Source organism: Suillus paluster, assembly GCF_016628075.1.
Source record: "Suillus paluster strain FC165 chromosome Unknown EDB91scaffold_30, whole genome shotgun sequence".
Classification (NCBI taxonomy): Eukaryota; Fungi; Basidiomycota; class Agaricomycetes; order Boletales; family Suillaceae; genus Suillus; species Suillus paluster.
In genome coordinates, this window is record NW_024537590.1 from 292,031 (window position 1) to 315,605 (window position 23,575).

General features: G+C 49.1%; 9 protein-coding genes across 9 annotated transcripts; 6 read left to right on the plus strand and 3 right to left on the minus strand.

Annotated features, from left to right (window-relative positions):
- Nucleotides 1-234: 234 nt before the first annotated feature.
- On the minus strand, nucleotides 235-3,855 carry EDB91DRAFT_1137255 (uncharacterized protein). Its single transcript, XM_041318859.1, has 6 exons — nucleotides 3,501-3,855; nucleotides 3,322-3,372; nucleotides 1,451-3,265; nucleotides 1,062-1,188; nucleotides 516-1,005; nucleotides 235-434 (listed from the first exon to the last, which is right to left on the minus strand). The coding sequence occupies exons 1-5, from the start codon at nucleotides 3,708-3,710 to the stop codon at nucleotides 533-535; spliced, it is 2,676 nt and encodes an 891-aa protein (XP_041176609.1). The 5' UTR covers nucleotides 3,711-3,855; the 3' UTR covers nucleotides 235-434; nucleotides 516-532.
- A 101-nt stretch (nucleotides 3,856-3,956) lies between these two features.
- EDB91DRAFT_440849 (uncharacterized protein) lies at nucleotides 3,957-5,897 on the plus strand. Its single transcript, XM_041327276.1, has 3 exons — nucleotides 3,957-4,031; nucleotides 4,087-5,203; nucleotides 5,265-5,897. Exons 2-3 carry the CDS (start codon nucleotides 4,345-4,347, stop codon nucleotides 5,651-5,653), a joined length of 1,248 nt encoding a protein of 415 aa, XP_041176610.1. The 5' UTR covers nucleotides 3,957-4,031; nucleotides 4,087-4,344; the 3' UTR covers nucleotides 5,654-5,897.
- Nucleotides 5,898-8,572: 2,675 nt separating this feature from the next.
- EDB91DRAFT_1249076 (uncharacterized protein) lies at nucleotides 8,573-9,219 on the minus strand (the record flags this gene model as incomplete). Its single annotated transcript, XM_041323019.1, has 5 exons — nucleotides 8,573-8,638; nucleotides 8,693-8,753; nucleotides 8,808-8,893; nucleotides 8,949-9,038; nucleotides 9,109-9,219. The coding sequence occupies 5 exons, from the start codon at nucleotides 9,217-9,219 to the stop codon at nucleotides 8,573-8,575; spliced, it is 414 nt and encodes a 137-aa protein (XP_041176611.1).
- Nucleotides 9,220-10,824: 1,605 nt separating this feature from the next.
- EDB91DRAFT_1082606 (uncharacterized protein) lies at nucleotides 10,825-11,474 on the minus strand (the record flags this gene model as incomplete). Its single annotated transcript, XM_041315509.1, has 5 exons — nucleotides 10,825-10,887; nucleotides 10,942-11,002; nucleotides 11,058-11,134; nucleotides 11,196-11,294; nucleotides 11,361-11,474. 5 exons carry the CDS (start codon nucleotides 11,472-11,474, stop codon nucleotides 10,825-10,827), a joined length of 414 nt encoding a protein of 137 aa, XP_041176612.1.
- A 1,269-nt stretch (nucleotides 11,475-12,743) lies between these two features.
- On the plus strand, nucleotides 12,744-15,168 carry EDB91DRAFT_440960 (uncharacterized protein). The gene is made up of 4 exons (XM_041327277.1): nucleotides 12,744-12,939; nucleotides 13,003-14,594; nucleotides 14,691-14,794; nucleotides 14,896-15,168. The coding sequence occupies exons 1-4, from the start codon at nucleotides 12,916-12,918 to the stop codon at nucleotides 15,057-15,059; spliced, it is 1,884 nt and encodes a 627-aa protein (XP_041176613.1). The 5' UTR covers nucleotides 12,744-12,915; the 3' UTR covers nucleotides 15,060-15,168.
- Nucleotides 15,169-15,575: 407 nt separating this feature from the next.
- Nucleotides 15,576-16,411, plus strand: EDB91DRAFT_1137272 (uncharacterized protein). The gene is made up of 4 exons (XM_041318860.1): nucleotides 15,576-15,762; nucleotides 15,822-16,047; nucleotides 16,106-16,170; nucleotides 16,225-16,411. The coding sequence occupies exons 1-4, from the start codon at nucleotides 15,714-15,716 to the stop codon at nucleotides 16,260-16,262; spliced, it is 378 nt and encodes a 125-aa protein (XP_041176614.1). The 5' UTR covers nucleotides 15,576-15,713; the 3' UTR covers nucleotides 16,263-16,411.
- Nucleotides 16,412-17,550: 1,139 nt separating this feature from the next.
- Nucleotides 17,551-19,101, plus strand: EDB91DRAFT_1249079 (uncharacterized protein; the record flags this gene model as incomplete). Its single annotated transcript, XM_041323020.1, has 8 exons — nucleotides 17,551-17,604; nucleotides 17,655-17,918; nucleotides 17,966-18,094; nucleotides 18,150-18,421; nucleotides 18,472-18,590; nucleotides 18,642-18,795; nucleotides 18,852-18,930; nucleotides 18,982-19,101. The coding sequence occupies 8 exons, from the start codon at nucleotides 17,551-17,553 to the stop codon at nucleotides 19,099-19,101; spliced, it is 1,191 nt and encodes a 396-aa protein (XP_041176615.1).
- Nucleotides 19,102-20,543: 1,442 nt separating this feature from the next.
- EDB91DRAFT_1137292 (uncharacterized protein) lies at nucleotides 20,544-21,520 on the plus strand. The gene is made up of 6 exons (XM_041318861.1): nucleotides 20,544-20,621; nucleotides 20,675-20,879; nucleotides 20,932-21,048; nucleotides 21,107-21,147; nucleotides 21,203-21,228; nucleotides 21,288-21,520. The coding sequence occupies exons 1-6, from the start codon at nucleotides 20,571-20,573 to the stop codon at nucleotides 21,445-21,447; spliced, it is 600 nt and encodes a 199-aa protein (XP_041176616.1). The 5' UTR covers nucleotides 20,544-20,570; the 3' UTR covers nucleotides 21,448-21,520.
- An 84-nt stretch (nucleotides 21,521-21,604) lies between these two features.
- EDB91DRAFT_1137293 (uncharacterized protein) lies at nucleotides 21,605-23,567 on the plus strand. Its single transcript, XM_041318862.1, has 4 exons — nucleotides 21,605-22,089; nucleotides 22,303-22,408; nucleotides 22,463-22,544; nucleotides 22,595-23,567. Exons 1-4 carry the CDS (start codon nucleotides 21,735-21,737, stop codon nucleotides 23,321-23,323), a joined length of 1,272 nt encoding a protein of 423 aa, XP_041176617.1. The 5' UTR covers nucleotides 21,605-21,734; the 3' UTR covers nucleotides 23,324-23,567.
- The last annotated feature ends 8 nt before the right edge of the window (nucleotides 23,568-23,575 follow it).

The window sequence follows — 23,575 nt, forward strand, 5'->3', positions numbered from 1 at the left end:
TGCCCGCTCCAACTAGCGGCAGGGTTAGTGCACATTGTGTCACATTCGGTCCCTTACGTGTGATTTCCACTTCAAGTTCTATGCGTGCGATGTGCCATATGCTTACGAGGTAAACGGGCCCACTGACCTGACGTGGCACAACAAATTACCGCAGAACTTCCCTGAAAACTCCTGAATGAAGAATTGGCAAGTCATACGCACACGTGGCGATGGCCATGCAGATGAGGCACGAACCATCCTTCAGGGAATGAGGGTCTTTGTAGCGTGGCTAGTCCCTGATGAGCACCCTGAGAATCATAATCATCCAGTCGGCATCAAGGATTCCCCGGGCGTCAATCATCATTTCGAGCGCAGCGGCGTGATCCGACGGCGAATGATTTCCTTTGACTTGATGCGGCAGCACTACACCACAGGGGATTGATTGTGATTGAAAGCTATGCGACGAGTCAAAAAAGATAGGAGGGATGCAAGGTAAACATAGTAGATGGCATAAATAATCCAAACGTACGACGTACGACATACTATTCGAAATTCATAGCTCTGTGTGAGGCATAGCAGTGCTCTCAGAATGCTCCTCCTCCGCTTCCCGGACCAGACTCGACAAAACTTCTCCCGCGTCTTCGCGAGCATTATACCCTGAACTTCCCTTCAGGGGCTCAGCCTTCCCAAGCGCCTCCAGCGCCTCCTTGCTTCGTCCAATAACAACAGGGGGAATATAGGCTTGCTCGCTCGTGGCTTCTTCCGTAATTGGAAGAATCGAGACCTCTGGTTCAACACCAGGCTCTGGATCAGTGACTGTTCCTTTCTCCTCATCCTTCTGGGCGCTATTAAACGCACGCTCGCCGTCGCGCTTTATACGTCTCAAGCGCGTTTCAAATCCAACGACCACATCCTGGACTTCCGACTCGAGGTCCTCAAAAATGGGAATAATCGGATTATCCACGGACAAAGTAGTATGCGTGCCGTTTTGGATTGAGTTGACTTCATGAGCAAATTTCTCGCTGGCTGTGGAAATAGAAAGGAATTAGTTTAAAAGGCTATGTGACAGGAGCAGGACCCACCATCAATCAGGGAATGATACCGCTGCCAATCTGAGTACGTCACCTCGTCCAGCCACGCGTAGTCGAGCCCTAGGTCAACTTGGGCTTTTTCCGCGACTTCACGTACCTCGGCAGTCACGGCGTAAACCTGTGCGGTAGAGAAGGTGTAGTCAGCGACCCGGAACTTGTTTTTTTTTTTTTTGGAAAAAAAAAGTGAGGGCAATGGACACGGGAGACTCAATCGTGGGAAGCCATAAAATGGGCGGAGGCGGGTAACAAGTAATAGAATGCCAAAGACGGGCGCGAAAATGCAGAGAACGAAATGAAAAGGCAGTGGTCCGAAGCCAGCGGAAATACCCGCCAGAGCGGGGGAGAACCAGAAAAAAAGAAGGCAAAACGAAATAACCCACCTCTCGCAGCTCCTGATCGAGGGTCACACCGTACCACGTGTTGACCACGGCCTCTACAACCCCAAGCCGCTCCGAAAATTTCACGCCAACCTTCTCAAGCACTCGTTCCCAGAGCGGCATCTTCTCATCGTTCTTCCGGCTCTCTGCCTTCAGATTCCTGAGATAGACCTCGGCGCCTTTGATATACTTCTCCGCGTCCGCAACAAGGCTCTCGATGGCGTCTCGAATTTCAGCTGCCTCTGCAAGCTCGACGGCAGCGGTGCTCCTAATTGCTTCGAGCTTGTCCTTGAGCGTGGACGTACCAGCCTTCATTTGAGACTGAAGTTCGGCCTCCCACTTAGAGTGGCGCTCCTCGATGTCGGCACGTTTGCGGGCAGTCTCTTCAGCTTTGAGGCGCAACCTTTCAGCACGCTCTTCCTCCGATTCTGGGGGAGTGAGGGGCACTTGCTCCTGAGACTGGGATGTGATCAAGGGTTCATCGAGCCCAAGTTCGGCGTAAAATGCGCTAATGTCGATCTCATCGTCGTCACTGAAATGTACGGGAACTGAGCTGGACGCAGCAGAGAAAACCGGGCCAGTGGGGGCTGCCGAAGCGATAGACGAACTGGAATCGGCGACAACAGCTGATATGACTGAGGAAGCAGCTGACGCACTCTCTGATAAGACAAACGATGCGCTCTCGAAGGTCTGCACCGGTGTCGGCACAGAGCTTGAGGTAGAATAAGAAGAGGACGCGGATGCCGGTTGTGAGGTAAGGTACGTCATCGGCGTGGCATCATCGGATGTTCCGGCTTCAGCGAATGCGGTGGGCTCCTTAATTTCTGCGGCTGTCGTTGCATCCCCGTTTAGAGACGCTTCAATTTCCACAACGGATGGCTCGGTCGCTGTATCATGCGGAGATTCTGTTTCCACAACAGGTTGATCGCCGGGTATGGGTACGGTTGGCGCGTAAGTTGATTCCGGCCTCAATGTCTCAGAAATAACGGGTTCTGTGCTTGGGAAGTCTGGTGCATCAGATGGAGCGAAAGTAGACACTGAAGTTGCTGGTGACCCGCGGCTCAGCTCCTTGACTTTCTCCCACAATTGTGCCACATGGGGGTCGACAAAGATTCGTCTCTGTTCCCTTAGGAACAAAAGCGCATGCTGCACCTCAGCAACGGCTCTCTTAGCCAAGGGCACCGCGTGGGGCTTTGCAGCATAATAGGTGTCCTGAGTTTTCTGGATGGCAAGGAGGATGTAAGGTTGTGCTTTTTGCTGCCAGCGCTGCAGGTTGTAAGTAGCAGTACGCACGTGCGGAGCTATGCGCGTCGTGTACGTTGCTTCCGCTTGCTCGACGTACGATTCTGCACGCGCAACATAGGGTCCGAGTTTACTCAACTGCGGCGCGATGTGCTTTTCGTATTGGGGGACGACGTGTTTCTGCCATTGTGGTACCACACGCTTTTCCCACTGCGGGACAACATGGGCGGTAAAGGCAGGGACAACGCGGTTGTTCCAAACTGGAACGACGCGTTTCTCCCACCGCGGGACAATGCGACTGTTCCAATTTGCGTGCGTACGAAGGATAATGGGACTTGCAACCTCGGTGACGCGGTCCACATACGGTGCAATAGACGGGTGCGCAAGCGCGGCCTGTAATGGTGGGATAACGTACGGATCGAGAACGATACGTTTGTACTCAGATAGGCCGCGACAAACGGGAGATTGGAGATGTGCCTCACGGGGGCAGGCGGTAAAGACGTAGATCGTGAAGGCGAATATAAGGAGATTGGTGAAGAAGTCGAGAAGGGACTGTAGAGTGGATTTGCGCTTTTTCTGTCGGTGAGTTGGGATGTTAAAAGATATCAGAGCGAGGAGTAAGGGAAACTTACTTTGCCTGATTTCTTGGGCCTGTCCTTCTTCTTTAGCTTTTTGTGTGCATCCTGTATCGCGTGATTAGCCCCTTACGGTAGACTAGGCAAACATCAAGTCGAAAGTAACATAGCTCCAAGCAGAAGAAGCAAGAGGTCTGTGTATATTTCCACTGTAGAGGCATAGTGTGGACTCTCACTTTGTCATTATGTTGCTTGAAGTCATTAGAGGCACCGGTAATGATAGCTGCGGTTCGCGCGTCTCCGGACGCCAATGGGCTTGATACGCGAGGTATCGCAGATGCATCCTGTATTACGGATGCTCTAGTTGAGCGCTGGTGACCTTGTGAAGACTGTGTACGAGAAACTGGAGGTGCTGGTACCACTGGAGTTCTGCGAGTGACGACCATTGTAGATTGTAAAGTGCAGAGTGCCTATGCCTATGCAAGATTATTGTTGATGAAAATATAAAATTGCGTTAATGTGAGCCTAGAAAGAAAGCATAGATTTTGTAGTAGAAGAGCGTACGGCTGGCGTGGCAGACAGGTATGTATGTTGAGTTTGTTTTTGGAGCCACCGACATGACGCCGCGTGAGTGTTGTTTGCTCGTGTATGGCAAAGGCTTCGTTATGTAATAATCAAACTCATCCGTCGAAAATGTCGATCACAGCACAGCTGAATGTTGTGTGACGTATTCATTGTACGTTACTCTCGCCTTGTGTCGGACCAAGGTACTTTATAGAAATCCTACGTGAAATACGGTATGTATGGTTAATAATATTGCAGGTGAATAGATTTTGTATCGTTGTGCTTCCAGGAGAGGCATTTCACCAACCTGCGCTGCCTAGCTCGAGTGCGATAAGCACTCGGGAGTCGGGAGTCAAGGGGAGTCAGGACACTACCGTATTGCAGGACTCAAGATTCAGAGTCCAGACGTGTCGTATTTGGTTTTGTGTGGCAAGAGCTTCGTTATATAATCAATATTCTTGCTTCGCAACGCCTTAGATCACGTATGCTCATCGTCTAATTGCACACAGACTGACAATGGCTCGTCAGCCAGTCAAGATAACATACGCACACAAACGCGGACGTGCAAAGGCCGCTCCAAAGTTCATGTCCTCTCCACTCGAGGACCTCTCGCCTGATCGCGACGATATCACGCGTTCAGAGATGTCCAGGCGAATGCTCAAGCGTTCTCGGGGAGTTGCTCATCAAGACGAAGATAGAGCGCGACCAAAGGGTCGTGCTGTCAAGCGTGTCAGGCAAACTGTTGAGCCAGATGCTCTAGAAGTAGAAGCTGATATGAGTACGTTCCAAACGCCGTTCCCTTCCGCGGAGTACGTCCATCCGTTGTCAGTCACGCGTCCACTGGTGCAAGAAGAGCTTTCTCCCGTACCAAGTGCCAAACGGATCTTCTCGCGTACGAGCTCACGAAATTTGAAAGAGAACAGCACGTCCCTCCCCCTTGCCTCACCTTTCCACAGTCGTCCCTCCTCCCCTCACCCTGGCTCCATATCCAAAGTGAAGGCGCGACCCTCTCGCGTTCCCCTGCATTTGAAATCCCGCACGCTCTCTGGTGCCTTCCAGAAAAATGACAACGCATATACTCGCCGCAAACTCTCGCACAAGGACTCCACCGCATCCCTCAACGACAAAAAGCTTTCCCGAAAAGGCTCTACCATGTCCCTCAATGATACCAGGCTCATCCGCAAGAACTCTACGCTCTCGCTCAACAAGATAGCCAGAAACTCGCCTTCGAGCCATCAACGTCGCCCCTTGAGCCCAGATCCTTCATATATGCTATCTCATATTGCACAGCAAGACTGGATCTCCCCGTCTAAAGCACTTACAATCCATGCAAGTATCGACACGGGGTCGATTATCCGATCCAATTCGATTCAAAGTTCGTCTGCATTCCCCTTTCTTGTTGATCGTCCCCAGTTTTTCTCCACCCCCTCGCATAGTCGCTCTGGCAATAGGACAGGCCTGGAGGCACCGAAATCCCCTTCAAAGCTCGCATTCCTTGCCCCTTCCCCATACATGGCTCCTGATGAGGACTTTGAAATGGTATATCACACCGAGCACCGCAAGGTCCGCATCCCAGGCAATAGCATCATCTCTTCATCTGGCTCGTTCACGCTTAGGGCTCACCAAATCCCTATCGCACCCGACGTTGGTGATGATCACAATGATAGTGCCGGCAGTGCACCTATGTCTATTTCTCTTGACGTACGTCCTCACAAGGTCTCAATGGGTGAATACATGGTTCCTCTGGTGTCTTCTCCTTTCCCTGTTTCGGACTTGGCTATCTCCAAACCGCGGCGCAAGGTCTCGCTGGGTCGGAATGATTTAGGGCTTTTTGGCTCAAGCCCGCCGGTCTCCCCGGTGTCACCAGTTGTTGCAACACGCACTGCGATTGGCCAACAATGTCCCGCATTTCCATTCGGATCAAGCTCGCCTGCTCCCGACTGCCCAGGTTCCGTCGCAAGGAGCACAGCGGACTGCATTGCTAATTTGTCTCCCCCGGCTCGTCGTGATGCTACTTCAGGCGTGCGCGCGCCAAGCGAGTTTGATTTGATTCAAGATATGCTGTCGCTTGATTTAGGCGGTATGTACACACGCTCTTGGTGGCCCCACCTCCCTTTCCGACCGTAACATCAATTCCTTCATATTTTCGACTTCTCGCATTTGTGGTTTCACTCTCGTTACTCTTGCAGCAGATGACCCTCTCCTAGGCTTCAATATTTAAGATATCCGTAATATTCTGCCCGATACTAAACCCACTCTTTGTATCTACAGATAGACACGACGATGCAGGTGCACACACTACCCAGCTCCCAATGCGTACCCGCTCCCTTGAAAGCCCTGCCGGCATCACCTCCAAGAAAACGAGTACCACTAAGCACAAGCGGAACCGCGCAGGCACTATCCGCGCATCTGACTTCGCACGACCCGCTCCCTCTGGCACTAGCGGCACCACACTGACTTCCCTCGCTTCAACTGTCGCCGGACCTGCTGGCTCTCTCCCTGGCCGCACACGCTCTGGCACCGTCGTTGGTCCCAACTCGAAACTCGCTGTCCGGCCACACTCGAAGGGCATGATGAAGAAACAGCCCGTGATGCAACTGACGGAACGTGATGCTCATGGTAGGTCGGAGGATGACATGGACATTTTCAAGGTGCATGGTGATGTGGGCCCGTGGAGCACTGAGGACCTTGACTATGTTGGTTTGGCGCCGAGGGGGAAAGGCAGGAGAGCGAAGAAGAAGTTTGTGCATGACGAAATTAAGTCGGATGATCCGTTGCTCATTGTTGGTCCATGGAGGGATGATGATTGGGCCTAAGGTGAGCATGTGTGATTCGTGTCGATAAAGTTAAGTTCACCGTCATTCACCGCGTTGCAAGTTCCCCTTCGCTCAGACGCTGTCAAGTGTCATCGCAAATGCTGTCGTTTATTTTTCTTATTTTTCATTGTTGCACCTGTGCTTTCACCTCATGGACTTCGGACTCGGGATACGTTGTACATCACCTGCTTTGCGCTCTTGGCGTGCCACTGTTGCCACTGTATCATAACTCACACTTTCCAAGAGTCGATAGTGCCAGTTCATGTATTGCGTTTCATTGTCGTCCTATCGATCCAATTGCATTTTTCATCAAGGAAGTTGTCCCCTCGTATCAAATTCGTTATGTAGAGTGCCGTCCTTTCTTCGCTACCACGGAGGTATTGTGAATCAGATGCTCTTCAAGCTCTCGAAGTTAGAAATACCTCCGCTGACACGCTGCAGACGAGTAAGTTCGAGCTCAACTAGTAAACAATTCAACTCCATTGTCTCTACAACTCGCTCGGTGAAATTAAATGACCGTTCGACCAGTACATGATCGACTTCCCGCTTCCAGTGTGAAGGATCTTCCAGGTGTTGATGGATTTCGACGTTCATCCTACACTCTCTCCAACACCCAGATCTGCTCATTGGCATTGGACCTGTTCTGAGACTTGATCTACGACATGATATAAGAGACATTTCGTCAAGGCAATAAACGGATTGTACAGGTGTGTTCTCCCAAGGTAACGAAAGTTCCCAGAAAATGTTGGTGGGGTAGGTGGGGTTGATCTCAATACTGAACGGAAGCTTTAAGAGACCTGATGGTTCTACTTACTCGCGATCATAGACTTACTAAAAGAGGCGTGGATCAGCCGAGCGGTAGACCTTGTGGAGGCAGAACTGCATTTAGTTGGTAGACATCATTAAAGATTGACTCTGAAATGTATCAGCGACTTGATCAGCTCACCATTCTGATTGAAAAGAAATAGGACAACGACAACTTACCCCGTTGTCGAAGTTGATATATTGGGCATACGCTCTTCCGTCGTGAAACGGTTGGAATGTGGCGAATTCTTCGTCAAACGTTACAAACCACTGCAGCAATTTGTTCAAGAACTTAGAAGAAGTCTCGAACAAGCCATGAGTGTTAGTCTCGATCGTACCTGATTGAGCACTCTGGATTCTTGGGTGCGTGCAACAACCCTGCCGTCGACAAGGGAGACATATTTCCCTGCGTACGCATAGTTTCGGATCTTGAATATACCATTGTAATCAGTGGTCATTTTGTCTGATAGTGGTTGTAACTTGTGAATGTGAGAGCCAGAGATGCTATGGCGCTAATCACGCGTTAGATCCGTTCAATTATTGCACGTACCCACACACAGAAATAACATGGTCTATTCTAGTTTCCCGTAGGCAGACCCAGTAGAAGGAAGACAGCCGTCCCCCTGTATTACGAGTATATTCCTGGACTCGACAGAGGACGCACTGAGGATCTTGAGTCACTAATATATAGGTTTGGCGCAGAGAAGAAAAGGGAGGAAGAAATTTGTCTATAGCAAAATTATGTCTGATGATCCGTTGCTCATTGTTGGACCGTGGAAGGAGTGAGGGTTAAAGGGCTAAACATCATTCGTGTCGATGAAGTTAACATCACCGACATTTGCCCTTGCCTGGGAATTGGATAACAGCAGACGCTGAGTAAGGTGATTCAATTCATTGCTCAGCCCCTAGAAAGTAAGTAAATGGACCATTAGATGTGGTTTCACTATACTTAACTCACCCAGTGATATTGAATGGACATTCAGCCAGTACATAATGGACTTCCCGCTTCCAGCCGTAATAAAGAAGACGGAGATATTTTCATTTCATTGGGTCTGCCCAGCGTCTAGCGTGAAAATCTTCCAGGCTACTATACAACAATAGATTGATGGATTCCGACGTTCATTCTACACCGTGAATTTCTCAAACACCCACAACTGCTGAGTGGAGCCGTCGTTGGTCTGGGTCACGACCTGCATCATAATATAAGAGGCATTCCATCAAGAAAGGCAATAGACGGTTCGTACAGGTGTGTTCTTGTCCCATGTCAACAGTGCCCAAACCAGATCGGTGCCGTCAATCACAATACTGAAGGGGGGTTATTAAGAGACGTGATGGTTCTACTCGCGATTATATACTCACGAGAAGAGGCGTGACTCAGACGATGGCCCGGTGCGTTCTAGGACGGGGAACAACATTCCGTTGCCAGCCATCTTTAAAGATCCACTCTGGAATGCACCATTGATCAGCTTACCATTCTTGTTGAGAAAGAGGACGATTTACCTCGTCGAAGTAAATGTATTCAGGAGATACTTCTCCGTTGCGAACCGGTTGGAAGACTCCCCAGTCTCTCTCGTCAAACGTCACAAACCACTGCAGGAAAGGGTTCAACAAGAATTCTCTCGAGCAAGTTATGAGAGTTGGTCTCGAGAATCGATCGTACTTTATTCATAACTCCGGGTTCATCGGAGTGTCCAACGACTTTGCCATCGACGAGGCTGAGATATTGTGCTGGGCGTGCAGCACTTTTCAATCTGTAAAATCCTGTGGGCATGTTGTCTGATAGTGAATGTGATGTGAATGTGAGATCTGGAGATGAATAACTCACAGCACAGACAAGCCCCTCTTATACCGCCTTATTGATTTGCTGAACCGATCAAGATCCTTTTGCACTTCCGCCATTCGGTAAATCTGGACCCCATGAGGCAAGGTATCGCATCACTTGATTGTTCCTTTGCCGGTATCAGAGTTATTCGCGCAAGTCTTACCCCAGATATGCTCTGAGTCATGCGATGCACGTAATGCCCCGCTGCGGGGAGCCAGAGGTAGAGCAACACGGTTAAGCGGTAAACTCGACAGGCCGGTCGCCGAATTCCAGGAACTCTAGAAGCAAGTCACAACATCCACTAATGCAAACCCTAGATTCAAGAAATCTGAGTTTGAGACACGTAAGTAGTATGAAGAAGGTGCAAGAAGCAGACCTGGATCGGGAATTGGATCAATTGGTGGTTCTCAATTGTAGCAAGAGAACATCTTAGTGCGTGCTCGATTCCGTAAAGTGCTCGAGGTATATAAGGGCTTGTCTGTGCTGTGAGTTGCTCATCTACCGTATGTCTAGGGGAGACTGAGATCAAGCATCCGGTTTCTCGATCGTATTTCAACGCACGATGTTACTTGTGAGGCTCTTTGTCAGACAGGACAACAGCTCTTGAATGATTGGTTGGTATTCTGCGCGATATATTTATCCACTCTTGCGTAAATGTGGACATCACTTGACTGATAGTTCGCATCTCGGAGGTGTCTGCATGAGGAAGGAGGTGAAGGCGGGGTGATTTGAATGGACTGGATAAGCAATTGCCCCATCATTTACATAATGAAGGAAACGTACAATAAGTAAGTTCTGGCAATTGGAAAAGGAAGAGTCACAGAGACTGGTCACTGGCCGCATCCCCAGAAATCATTTTACGTGATATTCGCAATATGCCTCCAGGAGGAATATAGAGCACGGTCAAACGGTGAACTCGTAAGGCTGCCGAATGCAAGCAGCAAATCCGCCGGTCATCGTATTTCAATCATATGATGCGAATACTAAAGTTTCAGCCTAGACAGGGCCAAGGTAGTGAATAGAGTAACGCAGCGGGACTGAATACTCAGTACGGGCATGAGTTGGTCCCATCCAAAAGACGCTTAGCCCAACCACCGAGAACCACTGTCTGCAGATCAGACCTACACGAGGAAGAATTTTGGAGATCCGCCAGATTCGAACGAAACCAAGATTTATGTAAAGGAAGGTGGAGTCACGGTGGGCGTAAGGACCCCGCATGATGAATTTCTCTACGACCTTTAGCCATAGCGGTCAAATAATACGCCATACGCACCTTCCGCATGTTTGAGTAGTGGCCTCGACTAGTTGGTTGGGTGCAGATACGGTGAAAGGCAGGAGAAAGAAGAACGAAATGATGTCAAATGATCCGTTGCTTTTGTTCCTTCTATATGATTTGACTATCATAGGGGAGACTAGTTTGGTCCTACAGTAAGCAGCTGTGATCCCACTCGGCATCATAAATCTTCCAGGGCCCAGACTACTATGTTACAACAAGGGATTGGATTTCGACATTCATCCTACAGACAAATTGTACTGCATGGAGCTACTACTAGATTATACAATTTTTTCAAACATCCATAACTGCTGAGTTGCATCGGTGTTGGGCTGGATCTCGAGCTGCGTCGTGGCGTAAGAGGCATTTCAGCAAGAAAGGCAATAGACGGTTCTTACAGGCGTGTTGTCGTCCCATGACAAGAGTGCCGAGACTAGATCGGTATCGTAGATCCCAATACTGAAGGAAAGTAGTTTAAGATACACCATGGTTCTACTCGCGGTTATAGACTCACGAAAGAAAGTTGGACGATCGCGGGTTTTCTTTGACAATAAAGAGCCAAGGTTTGTTAGAGGGAATTAAAGATTGATTCTGGAATGCGCCAGAGACTTGATCAGTTCATCATTCTCGTTGAAAGAAAGAGACAACTTACCCCCTTGTCGAAGTAAATGTATTCATCAGATACTTGTCCGTCGCGAATCGGTTGGAATGTTGCCGCGCCAGTCACACCCTCGTGGAACGTTACACGCCACTGTAGGAATGCGTTCAAAGGAGTCTCGAACAAGCTATGAGACCTAGCATCTAGAATCGATCGTACCTCAATCATGACTCCGGGAAGTCTATTGGAGTGTCCAACGATGTTACCGTCGACGAGGGCTATATATTGCCCTGGACGCGCAACACTGTTCAGCTTGTAGGTACCGGTGAGCATGTTGTCTGATAGTGGTTGTGAATGTGAGAGGTGGAGATCTGAGCTGCTCACAGCACAGACAAGCCCCTTAAATACAATTGCTTTGCTGAGCTAAACACACATCAAGATCCTTGACTCATTTGTCTGCGCAACGTGTCGCCACTGTTCGGTAAATCTGTACCCCAGGGCCCAGGCCCCCAAGGCGTAAGGTGTCGGCATCACTTGACTATCCTTCTACCGGTATCGGAGTTGTTCGTACAAGTCTGGACTGAAAATGTCGTAAATTCACCGTGTCAATGAGCTGGAATGGAAGATATTCGCTTCCTCCTGTGATCAAATTGCCCTGTCATTTACATATGTAATGAAGAAACCTATTCGCTTCCTCCTGTGATCAAATTGCCCTGTCATTTAACCTTACTCACTGGCAGATATGTCTCTTACCCCATGCACGTAATGCCTTGCGCTGGAAGGTAAAGCAGTACAGTCAAACGGTAAACCGGAAAGGCCGGTCGCTGAACTCAAAGCGGAATGCCAGTCGCTGAATCGCATTCATATGATGATAATGTTTGACGGTGCCAAGTTGGTGGGTACCACGGTCTGCCATTGAGATTTGACGGCGTCACGGGTTTGACTTCGGACAGACCGCTGACTGGTCACAATAGAACTAGAGAATGGTGGGCGGGTTAGGACACGCAAGACAATGAGACCAACTTCGCTACGCTACAAAGATGACTGTAGTGAGGATCATTGATCATTCGTCTGACAAGTCACAACAACCAGTGCCTACTGATCAGACCTACAGAAAAATATTGGGTCCAAAATATTTCAATCGTGTTGGTTAGGCTGATAAACACCAGAAGCAAGTCGCAGACCTTCCGGGCACTTGGGGATTGGATCCATTCGCGCTCAAGTAATACGGGGTGTCATTTTGACAAAATAATTTTGAGGAGACATCAACTCATCATTTGAGGGTTCTGGACCTGATCATGATCATGATGTCGGACTTCGTGACCTCTCGTAACGCTCCTAACATCGTGAGCGCTTGAATACGAAAAATTATGGCGCCACCACTGACCAGTGGGATGGACGAAGCGATCAGGTTCCCTCAGTACCGCCATCACTGATCCCTATGTATAGCAGGCCGAACTTTAAGCTTCATCACGGAGATCATCGCGATCGGTATCGATTGGAGGGTGTGGTGAAATGATTCGACGAGCACGTGAACGTTGAAGATTTGAACAACCAAGCCAAGTTGCCCGATCGACCCCGCATGATGAATGAATTCCTTTAAATTTGTCATCGTTAGCCGTATGAGCCTCGCGGGCCCATAATAGGTTCCACAGGAAAACACGCACCTTCCGCATGTCTTGTATGTATCAGCACCATCATCAATATCAGCGACCCGTCCCTCCTGAACTAGAATCAATCAGCAGGTCCATTTGCCGTATTACAGTGGACCAGCATGGACCTATATGATACTTTACAGGTGCGCACCTTTTCTTACTACTTCTTTTGTAGTGCTGAACGCTATCATCGTTCGACCGCAAAGGCTGAATTCTGCCCCCAAATTGATACCTCCCTCCTGGCAGCTATCATTTCAGACCATGTGCAAGAAGAGGATGACTTCACCCTCTCCCCCGATCAGGTCGAGATTGTACGAGAGATATTGAAGGCTCTCGTGAATCAGGGGCAGGAGGATGAGCTAGATGAAATTATGTCCGCTACGTCTCTTACTACTCCAGACCTGTGCGACAGTACAACGACCACAAGCGCAGGTTCAGAAATATCGTCATCCCAGCACTCATTTAGCTCACCACTCGGCTTCTTGCAAGAGGCTTTCTCGGATGTGCCCATGGAACGGCTCAGACTGCTACTCAGAGAAGGGTGTGGAGGAGCCCTGGAGGGAGAAGGAGATGTCGACATGGAAAGAGTGGTTGAGCATATCTTGAACATGGAGCACATACGCGACCTTGAGGAGCGCGGAATCGAACGCACTCCTTCACCCTTTGCTGGGGACTGGGAAACCGTCGCACATACGAAGCCGAAATCAATACCTAAACTCGCCACGCCCACAAAAAAGAAGGCCAAGGGGCGCACGATCAAGATTGTGGATGTGAGGCAGACGCAGCATGCACCCCCTTCACCGACGCAGACGAAAGGGATACAGAAGGATGGGGTAACTATGGGTGCGGGTGTAGACATATGGATGCAAGTCTCTTCACTTTCTACCCATCTTGCTGCACTACTTCCTCCAACCCCACCATCACACTTTGCCTCCTTTTTCCATTCCCCGACGCACGCCACGTCCGCGCACGCCCTCCGCGCTGCTCTTACAGCCCTGCCCTCCACCTCTACCAGCATCAAATCCAAACCCAAGCAAAAATCCCCTATCAAGCAATCTAATCAAGGTGCAGAAACCAACACGCTCTTCGCACTCCTCGAGCTCCTCGAGGCCTCGCCCACTTTTGCCACTCTTGATGCAGAACAACGTAACACACTATACGCAGACGCCCGCCTCGCGCTCTCTGCCGCACAGAACAGACCGGGTGATGCTCTAGACCTCGTGTGGATCCTTCGTGATCTCGAGCACCCCGAATGCCAAGCAGGAATATACCACCTCCCGTCACCGCTTTCTGGCCCAAATTCGAACACCACTTCCGCTGCGCGTACAAAATTGCCAACAGGTCCCCCGCTCGTACAGCCTCCACCGACGTCCAAGCGGAAATTTGCATCTTCTCCATCCAGCCCCACCACTCCCGCACAGCCACAATCCCCAGAGGTGTGGCAAACCGTTCCGGTCCAAACTTCCTTGACCACACAACCCTTGGAGGACCGCAACCCAACGAACAAGCGCAAACTCCGTGGTGCGGGCAATGGACTCGGCAAGGGCGGCAAGGGGGACGTCGGGGAGCTTCCCCGGAAAGGGACGGGAGGGAACGTTACTGGGTCGCGGCACGCTTCACGCGGGATGCTTGAGGCGCGCAAACAGCGTGGTGAGCTGCTGCGTGAGGCAGGCCGGGCGTGGCGAAGGCCATGGGGCGGGGAGGTGGCGCTATACTATGCGCAGAAGGCAAGAGAGGTTACGGAGAAGGCACGAGAGGAAGCGTTGGATGATGCAAGGGCGCTAGTTGAGGCGAAGAGGTGGGTTTTTTTTTCTGATGTGTTTCTGCCTACGCGCATGCATATTCTCGAACTTTCTTCAATTACTCTCAGAACCGATACTGACGCATCCCTTAGATACGCTTCCCATGATACAAGAACTGTCGACCTCCATGGGACGTGCGTTCAAGAGGCGATAGTGATTACCAGTGAGATATTGGAGAAGGAGGGATGTTCACCAGGTAAGTGGGTTGTCGCGCCTTGATTGTGAGTTGCTGCGCATTTTGCTGAATGGGTCTACGTATGTGCCTCTTTGTCATTTTATCCGACCGCCGCTCCGCAGCATCGCCTCTTCGCCTCATCACTGGCCGAGGTACCCACTCCGCAGGAGGCGTGGGCGTATTGAAGCCCGCGGTGCATCGTGCGCTCGTGGCCGAGGGGTGGGATGTAAGGATGTGGGACGGTGGTTTGGTCGTTCGGGGAAGGGAGTGGTGGGCTGTGCCTTGAACTTGATTTATACGCGACGAGTGGATCGGTGTTTGTGCGTCTTTTCTTGGAGCCTCTTGGATTTATTATATCTTTCGTTCATGTATGTTGTATATCCTTGTTCATCTATCCCTTCCTTCCTCTTTTCTTTGTATGTGTACTCACTATCCCGATTGTGATCTTGATTTGCATTGTATACCTAGAGGTGTGTTGTCTGGTTCGTCTTCTATCTGGCTACTCTATGTCTTTTTGGATTTGTGGGGGGAGGTGAATATATACACTACACTTTTTGGGACCGCAGGACTGCAATCCGGGCACAATCCTACATGATGGACAAAGAACCTACCATTCAAACCGCCAATACCGAGCCTATACATTGCCTTCGAGTTAACTTGTCTCCCTATCATTTTAATTGGAATTATGAACTGGTATTTCTGATCCAGGTACCCTTCGATCTGACTCCACTTAGTTATTGGTGTGTTTTGAGTATATGGTTACAAAATGACCCCTGATTGGTCGCACAGCCACATATTACCACACGTGGCAACCATGATGCATATGCGTTTTGTCTTCCAGCTTCCAGGTCTCCATCGAAGCTGACAACCAACGACATAGGCAACCTTCTCATACATAAGCTTTGTCAAGCGGACCTGAGCTCAAGAAGCGGAGCAATTCATGTTATTCTACCTTTCCCTTTTCGCAGCCCTGGCATTATTGGTGATGGGTGAGTATCCGAGTCCGCAGCAGTGAGTTGGAGTATATAGACTGACTTGCCTCTCACAGTGGGCTACCGCTACCGTACGACTCTCCCCACCAGAGTTAGGGCTTTCTTCCCGGGCCTTAACCATTACACGCCGCTTGCCTCCTTTTCTGACCAGGCACACGCAGGGTTGAGCTCTCCGATGTTTGACATCGAGTCAGCCAACATCGCTGAGGGAGATTCGAGAGCGGGAATGGATGAGCAGGGAACGCAGGAGGTGCTGGACATCATGCGGACACAACGGGTCAAGTAAGTACTTCGTTTCAGCGGCTAGTATAAACAGCTTATCGGAACTTTGTTCACACAGTTTCGACCAAGCAAGATTGATTCGCCACAACCAAATCCTTGCTCGCAATGGGATCGATCCCTCAGGTAAGCTTCAATATCATGCTGCAGTTCTGGCAAGTTCATCGCAGCGTTTTACAGGCATGCCACTTGATTCAAAGGCTGTTACAAGGCTGTGATCATTCCAGCCTCTCACTTTCACTTCCAATATTGTTCATACTATGACTGACACATCGCTCCTTCGCCTTCTCACATTTGCAGACCTTGGATTTATCTCATACTCATGTGTATTTATTTGCATTGAACATGATGTTGTTCTAGTTGATTTGATTGCTGTCCTCGCTTAGATTTGTGATCGTTATGGGCGCGTTTAAAGATAAGGACTACCAGTGACTACCTACCTAGGACCTGACGTGGGGTACTTGGAGACTGCCCAGGCACCCACCAAGGTACAACCTAGTAGTAGCGTGTGACTCAGTCGGGTATAGCACTAATGGGCTTGGCAGTTGCGCACTGGGACGGTGAGTTTCCTGTTGCGAAACCCTACTTCAGATTCGAGTATGATGGAAGTCGAAGCATAATCATGATGAAGTCTCCTTGGAGGGCTAGTATCGTTTGTGGCTCCGTAGCCATTATTATGCACTCACAGATGGCAACCATACTGCAATCAGTATGTGATGAGAACCTTTTCCGTTGAATGAAAACCTAGTCCCTGACAAGGACGTGTCGGTTTTCCATGCAAACGTCATCTCACGCTGTGGGTTCTGAACGCCGTGCAGGAACGGCTAAAACACATGCTTGACGACGTATCATAGTAGCATTCATCGATGGAATCATCGCTGTCAAGTTCGCGCGGGACGCGTCAAGTTCCCTGTTGTTTGTATCGTTAGTGTTATCCTGAAAAGTGGTCTGACTAGCCAAGACTCAACGTCATCCTACCGCCAGCTCCTCACTCGTACCAACGTTGACCTGCATGGCTGTACCTGGAGATAAGTGATGCTTGTGCTATCTTGAGTTACGAATACTGCCCATGAGATCCGTCGTGACTTCAAAGCTCGGAACGGAACCACCAGAAATAAGCTGAGGATATCTGAAGATAGTACTAGTGTGAATCTTGGTGCGAGTTAGTCCTTCTGTCCTCCTATCGCTGATGTATTTTGAAACGATAACCTTCGTTTCGGTGTCGAAGCTCATACATCAGGCGATAAAACCATATTCGCAATGACATGTAGGGGTAACAACGTTGAAGGTATGTAGGTTCTTGATCCATGCAGTGAAGTCGTATACGAGAAATGTGTTCTTAGTTTTTCAATAATGATGTCCAAAATTGAGCAGAATATCCTTAACAGGAAGGTTTATCATGCAACAATCAGAACTAATTATTACTATTTTTACACGAATTTGAGCATTATTTGCTTCATCAAAGTACCGCTTGCTCCGCTCAATCATGTTATAGTTATATCCGCCATGCCTCCCTTTCGGCGGGCGTCTTCCAAGGATAGGGACGAGACATACACGGAGGTACGTTTGTACCGCAACGCTAGTGAATATTGCTGTGACGCCACTTGCAGAATGTATCCCAACCAAAACGGCAGAAAGGCAACTCGGGAAGAATAATAGTCCCCTCGCCAAACGTACGCGTCACAAGAGCCTCTTTGTCACTCAATGGCCTGCTAGATTTTTTTCGAGTTGGAATCGAGAGCCGCGCATCTGATGGCCCAGCGAATAGTTCTGAGGAGGCCGGTGATTTTGAACGTTTTATGGCTTCTGTGATACCACAATGTTTGGAAGTACGCTCCCAGACACAGGACAACGACTGCAGAACGGACGGTGTTGTATGTATAGCATTTTGGAACGAATAGCAAAATTAACTCGATGGTAGGGCACTTCTCTTCGACCATTATCTCGATACGAGGTGTCAGCTGCGATAAAGCACGCGTGCGCGTTGGGTGCGGCAACTATTCCTTCGCCTGTGCAGGCAGCTATATTAAGAAAGCTTCAACTCCATCGGGTAAGTATCGTAGTCTAGACGTGACTCAGAGACCGGTGATATATCTGTGTGGTAGGAAAGGCGTAGAACAGGTATTCAGGGGCTAATCTCTGTTGATTCCAATTCTTTGACCTCCCTGGCCCCGCAATTTCCGCCTCAGTCACCCCCATCAACGATCTTTAATTCGCTCGCCTCCATCCGCACCACGCATTACGAAACCTCTTTCTTATCACGCCTATGTGGCCATAGACCATCCAAAGATTGTGGACTAATTGCAGTAGATTGGGAAACTAGATCTCCTTGGATGGAATTGATGGCAGATGTGCGAGCACACTACTCCTATGCACAGTAGGTCTCGTGGACTCGAATGACTGTATTACTCATCTCATTCTCACAAGCCCTGCACGAGCTCAATCACCTGAAGTTCCGATTCCCATTCGTTACGTCTCTCTGCAGCCGTCCCACCTTCAACAGGTACACGAACTACTAGCTAGAGTATTTTGGGATGGAATTGATGGTCTGTTGTGTCCTCTAATATTCATAATTTGCTCTACCATGTTATTCGCAGTTAGCGACTTGCTTCAGTATTCTCCCGAGCGCTGCTCTGTAATCGCCGTGTATGGGAAAACTGTAGTAGGCGCGGCGCTTTTGAGCTCGCCTCAGGAAGTGTACATCACGTATCTAGCTGTTAGAGCAGGCTGGCACAATTCACAGATAGCAACGTACGTTGCAATCTTTCAACGTTTATAATAATAGCTCACGAGCTTCGTCTCTGCAGGACTATGTTATATCACCTGATTACGCTCAATCCACACAGAGACATCACTCTTCATGTAGCCGCTAATAATCCAGCAATGGTGCGTTTTCTAGTGGTCCGCGTTGGCCCACATTTGTTGAATTTTGTCTAGTTGCTGTACAACAGATTTGGGTTCAAGGCTGAGGAGTTCATCGCAGGGTTCTACGAAGATTACCTGGACTCTCAGTCGAGGGCATCTATGAACGCCTTCAGATTGCGTCTTCGGCGATGATAGGATGATCTCTACATAACGCTTATCTGGTTAGCAGAGCAACAAGACTTGCCTCGTCATACGGCACATCAAGTCAAACAAATTTACATTTTCAGGGGCAGTTTCTCCGAATGGCTATCTATGTCCACCGGAACAAAGTCAAGATGGTCCATAGTGATCTGCCGTCGTCGCGTTAATGGCGACGTTACATGTGGATTTTGTGTCAAGGTTAGACTAGCTCCCCCAAGTGCCGGGATGCTAGGAAAAGATCAATAGCATACATCCGAACGTCACTGTTCTACGATGATTGCGGTCTAGAAATGGAATGAATAGCAAAGATGCTTGTATGTTTTCATGTCAACGACTTGGTTTTGCCTTTCTAAAGCAGCATCTCGTGTCATCACTGTCTTGACAAGCAACTAGTCAGTCCGCGCTTATTTGCCATTTAGTGCCCTCAGCCCATGTCATCTGTCGTTAGTGTACAGCCAGCAATATGAATACAATGCAGGTCTAGTGATCTCCCACCTCTATTGCGAACGTAGCCGCTCTTTACCAGCTTTAGTCAGCTACCTGTCGTCGAGGCGTACAGCCGAAACTGTACGGAGTCCTCCAATAACTTCGAGGGTGTCTCAATTTTAGGACCGCGGAGGGGGCTATAAGAGCCTCGTGTTCTACGTGTGCCCGCTGTGGGGCGTCGCAATCTTTGACTTAGTATGCCTGCCCCGATGATGATGATCAACGCGTTTCGTGTGCATACGTCGAGGGTGAGTTAACACTTATTTATGGCGGGCCTGATGATGATTCGATGCCATCACAGTACATGAAAGGTGACTAGTGACTAACTGAACTCTGCAAGGTTGACATTTGGCATCGCTGAACACTCTGCTTCCAGTAGCGAGCCTGGTCATCCTTGTAGGTTGATGTGGACCATGTGATTGCCCCTCAACGTTCAACGATTTTATGATCTGCTAGACCTATGACTACGTTGTGACAGTGGACAAAGAGGTACACATCAAGTTAATTTAACAAAAATCCCTTGTTCACATGTGCTCCTTTCAGGTCAGACTCATGTGGGGGTCGAAGTGGGGGATGGCAAGGGTGCTCTTTTGCTTTTCTCGCTACCTTCCATTTGCTGCGTCTGCCATCTATCATTATTGTGCGCCAATCTATCTGTTCAAATGAATTCTTTATCTGCACTAACATTCATCTCCGCAGATGTGTTCGCACTTTTACCGGCTCCGGCAGACTATGTTCGTTCGTGCCTGATTTTGATTGCACACGACTGACATGGAGTATAGGCTCAATGTTTCCCATTGTATGATGCCGCTATGTGTAAGTTGGATTTACTACGCTGTGGGAGTAAGCTCATGCCTATTTCAATCAAGGGTTGAATGTGTTCAGTATATGCGCTGCAGAGGGTAACTATCATCACATGATAATTCGGTCATCTCACCGTCTTTACAGGCCTCCTGATCCTCAGAACGTATGCAATGTGGAAGTGCAACAGAAATATCTTATATGGCCTCCTCGCATTCGTTAGCGTTTGTGCGATCCATTAACACCGCTGGAGTTTATTAACACTCTCCTGCTCTAGATCCTCTTGACGGTGGCGTTCGTGCTGGAAATCAAAGCTGGAGACACACTATCTTGTTTGTTGTACCGATCCTCACGAACGTACCGCTGCTCATCTTATTTGGCAGATGGCCCACCCCCATTTTCCGGAGTGCCAGGCTGCTATCCAATCAAAACTACCAATGTACTGTTTATGTTTTATGTGATGCTGGTGATATTTGAGTTTGGTGCGTTGTGCCATTAGCAAGACATTAACCGCCAACTTATGCTGTACATCAGTGATCCTAGTTCTTGTACTTATTCAAGCCAGAGGGCATTTGCAGCGAACCGGTATCGCCAGTGGATTGTTGAGGTCGTTGTATCGCGATTCTTTGCTCTATATCGTTTGCTTATTGTGTAAGTCCTTTCACGACTGGATTCATAATGATCGTGAATAACTAGCCTTGTGACACAGTCATATCTACAGCAAACGTGGTAGTCATGTCCACCATTCCGGTGAGTGCTGTGACACCCCTTCTGGTATGGTGACTTAGGATATCCAACGGAATAGCCGCGCTATAATGAAGTCTTCGACACGTGCGTTGCATCGTTCCTTAACGTCTATTCAGGCCTGAATGTGCCTTTGGAAAGCCTAGATTCCCGACAGTCATGCACTCAGTCCTTGCCTCACGCACCATGTTTAATCTCAGACAAAGTGCATATTGCGATGTTATCACGACGCATACCATGGACAACTCGGAAATGGACTCCTCTTCCAACAATCCACTTCATTTTTCTGTTTTTGGTATAGTTTAAACTTGTGATCAGGGAGTGATGTGAAGAAGAGACGTAGTTTTGTCAGTGCCTTACCGTCGCGCATCATGGGCCCTGTATTCCCACTAGAGATACAACACAATGATAGGGGTTGTTTACAGAAAAGGTAAATAGTTTGTTAAATTTAAATTCTCACGCGTGTTGGTTGGTGGATTGTTGAACAAACCATTAACTTAAGCTTGTTGCTCAACGCGAGGGGGTCATCGCGTTTCGTTCCTTTCTCTTGTACTTGTCTGCTTTCTGGTTTACGATCTGTGTTACGAATTGCTATGCCTTTCCCCTTTACATTCAGATTTTCGGTATCGGGTCTTCACAATCCGTTTGCAGCCAAGTCGGCACCACAACTGTCCCGGGATGGCGTGCGGGAAGGTGCACTGCTTGATCCTGCAGCTACTAAATCCCGACGTAATCACGGCTTCCCCCCTCCCCGCCGTGCATCTCCCTCACCTTCACTATCACCGTTTGTACCACTAAACCGCAAGCGCGGTTGGGTCCCTTCTATCCCTGAACCCAGCCAAGCTGCCACAAGCGCCGCATCTACTCGCGGTTATCTCGACACACCAGCCAAGTACAGAGACATGGTGCAAGAAGCGCCCGAACGAGAAATTGAAGAAATGATCGCAGGTGCGTATCAATCTGTCATGCCGTGGCCTTACATGTTTCGCAAGCGGATACGCGCATCATGCGCACACCATGTGTTTTTGTACTTCTCTAACCACGTGTGGTTCATGCGCAGGCTACGGTTTTATTTGTGAATCATGGCTCTTGCTTCTTTACTTTTATCTTTCAACCCACTTTCATTCATGTTTTTCGATATCGTTATTGAAATCGATGTAGAATTACCTCCCGCCAAGCGGCGTCGCACTCTCGCTGGTTCGATCGTGTCTACAGCGTTGAGCGCTGCTCTTATCGGGACTGCTGTTGGTCTCACTGTATATCGCCTGTGAGTGTTGAATGCCTGTTCGATGTTAATATCACTTATCGCTATCGAACGTAGCTGGCGGGACCGAGGCAAGGAATTAGAAAAAACACAACCACTACCGCCACCATACCACCCGGGTGACTGGGTCCCCGATCATGTATGTAAAGTACTACGTGTGTTGTTGTCTCGTCATTAACGTACTATCAGCCCAAGAATATTCAGTTTACCCCTCCTACTCCGAAATCGCGTAAGCCTCGCCCAATGCCTTCCTCTGTTCGTCGCTCCGGCACGCGACATCGCAGGACGCGACCTCGAGGTCGACCAATCACCCCGTCACGTAGTGCTTCTCCTACCTTCATGGCCCCTCCACCTCCAGAGTTTGATTTCGTGCATGTAAACCAAGAGGAAGACAAGGAGGAGAACGAAACTGAGGCCGACGAAATGGACTGGATCGGTGATAGGCTATCTCAACTGATACAAGAAGGGCACAGAGCTCTAAACACAGAGGTTGTGGTGATGAGTGAAGCAAAGGAGGATGAGGTAGACGATGGTTCAGGTGACTGGGAGGAAGAGCAACCTGTCGCTGGTTCATCCATTTCCAGGCGCAGTTCCCTACGTCGAACACATCGACCCCGTGACATTCAACCCCCGTCCTACTCTGCCTTCCCTGTATCACCTTCTCCGAGCTCGTCACCTAGGAAGCGCAAATTTGTTGGAGAAGCTGTGCACCTTTCTCCTGTCCACTCAGATTTTTCGAGGTTACCGGTACCCAGTACACCTCGTCGGATTGCTCACGAATCTTCGAGGGATGTTGATGCCTTTGCTCCTGTTACAAGTAGCTTCAAGGAGGATGAGAGTGCCTGGCAGAGCCCGGAGCTTAGGGAGTCGATGGAGAGGGCAAGAGCCCAATATCTTCAGAGAAGGATGGCTGCATGATGATCATGATGGAAACTTTCTGACACATTACTAATTGTAACTGTAACTTACTGACTGTTCTTCCCGCTGTTTCTTGTCATTACATGTTATGGAATGGAATACTTCTGGTACTCAGTACATGCTGTAGCATTAGAATAACTTCAGCCAATGGTCATGCGTTCATGCGTTGCCAATGTGATGTGATGGTCTTCTAGATTCCAGAACCCATGACTGCTACCGAATTTAGAATGGAACTATTTTTTGCAACAATCA

Excerpts from the sequence above, each read along its gene's own strand:
- EDB91DRAFT_1137293 (XM_041318862.1), top strand. The coding sequence starts at position 21,735 with ATGCCTTTCCCCTTTACATTCAGATTTTCGGTATCGGGTCTTCACAAT. Across the intron at positions 22,090-22,302 it reads AATTGAAGAAATGATCGCAG|AATTACCTCCCGCCAAGCGG; the intron begins GTGCGTATCAAT and ends AAATCGATGTAG. Across the intron at positions 22,409-22,462 it reads GGTCTCACTGTATATCGCCT|CTGGCGGGACCGAGGCAAGG; the intron begins GTGAGTGTTGAA and ends TATCGAACGTAG.
- EDB91DRAFT_1137292 (XM_041318861.1), top strand. The coding sequence starts at position 20,571 with ATGTGGAAGTGCAACAGAAATATCTTATATGGCCTCCTCGCATTCGTT. Across the intron at positions 20,622-20,674 it reads GCCTCCTCGCATTCGTTAGC|ATCCTCTTGACGGTGGCGTT; the intron begins GTTTGTGCGATC and ends CTCCTGCTCTAG. Across the intron at positions 21,229-21,287 it reads TATAATGAAGTCTTCGACAC|ATTCCCGACAGTCATGCACT; the intron begins GTGCGTTGCATC and ends TGGAAAGCCTAG.
- EDB91DRAFT_1137272 (XM_041318860.1), top strand. The coding sequence starts at position 15,714 with ATGTTATTCTACCTTTCCCTTTTCGCAGCCCTGGCATTATTGGTGATG. Across the intron at positions 15,763-15,821 it reads CCTGGCATTATTGGTGATGG|TGGGCTACCGCTACCGTACG; the intron begins GTGAGTATCCGA and ends TGCCTCTCACAG. Across the intron at positions 16,048-16,105 it reads ATGCGGACACAACGGGTCAA|TTTCGACCAAGCAAGATTGA; the intron begins GTAAGTACTTCG and ends TTGTTCACACAG.
- EDB91DRAFT_1137255 (XM_041318859.1), bottom strand. The coding sequence starts at position 3,710 with ATGGTCGTCACTCGCAGAACTCCAGTGGTACCAGCACCTCCAGTTTCT. Across the intron at positions 3,373-3,500 it reads TCAAGCAACATAATGACAAA|GATGCACACAAAAAGCTAAA; the intron begins GTGAGAGTCCAC and ends CACGCGATACAG. Across the intron at positions 1,189-1,450 it reads TCGATCAGGAGCTGCGAGAG|GTTTACGCCGTGACTGCCGA; the intron begins GTGGGTTATTTC and ends TCTACCGCACAG.
- EDB91DRAFT_440960 (XM_041327277.1), top strand. The coding sequence starts at position 12,916 with ATGGACCTATATGATACTTTACAG. Across the intron at positions 12,940-13,002 it reads ACCTATATGATACTTTACAG|GCTGAATTCTGCCCCCAAAT; the intron begins GTGCGCACCTTT and ends TCGACCGCAAAG. Across the intron at positions 14,795-14,895 it reads GAAGGAGGGATGTTCACCAG|CATCGCCTCTTCGCCTCATC; the intron begins GTAAGTGGGTTG and ends GCCGCTCCGCAG.
- EDB91DRAFT_440849 (XM_041327276.1), top strand. The coding sequence starts at position 4,345 with ATGGCTCGTCAGCCAGTCAAGATAACATACGCACACAAACGCGGACGT. Across the intron at positions 5,204-5,264 it reads CCGATCCAATTCGATTCAAA|TCGCTCTGGCAATAGGACAG; the intron begins GTTCGTCTGCAT and ends CCCCTCGCATAG.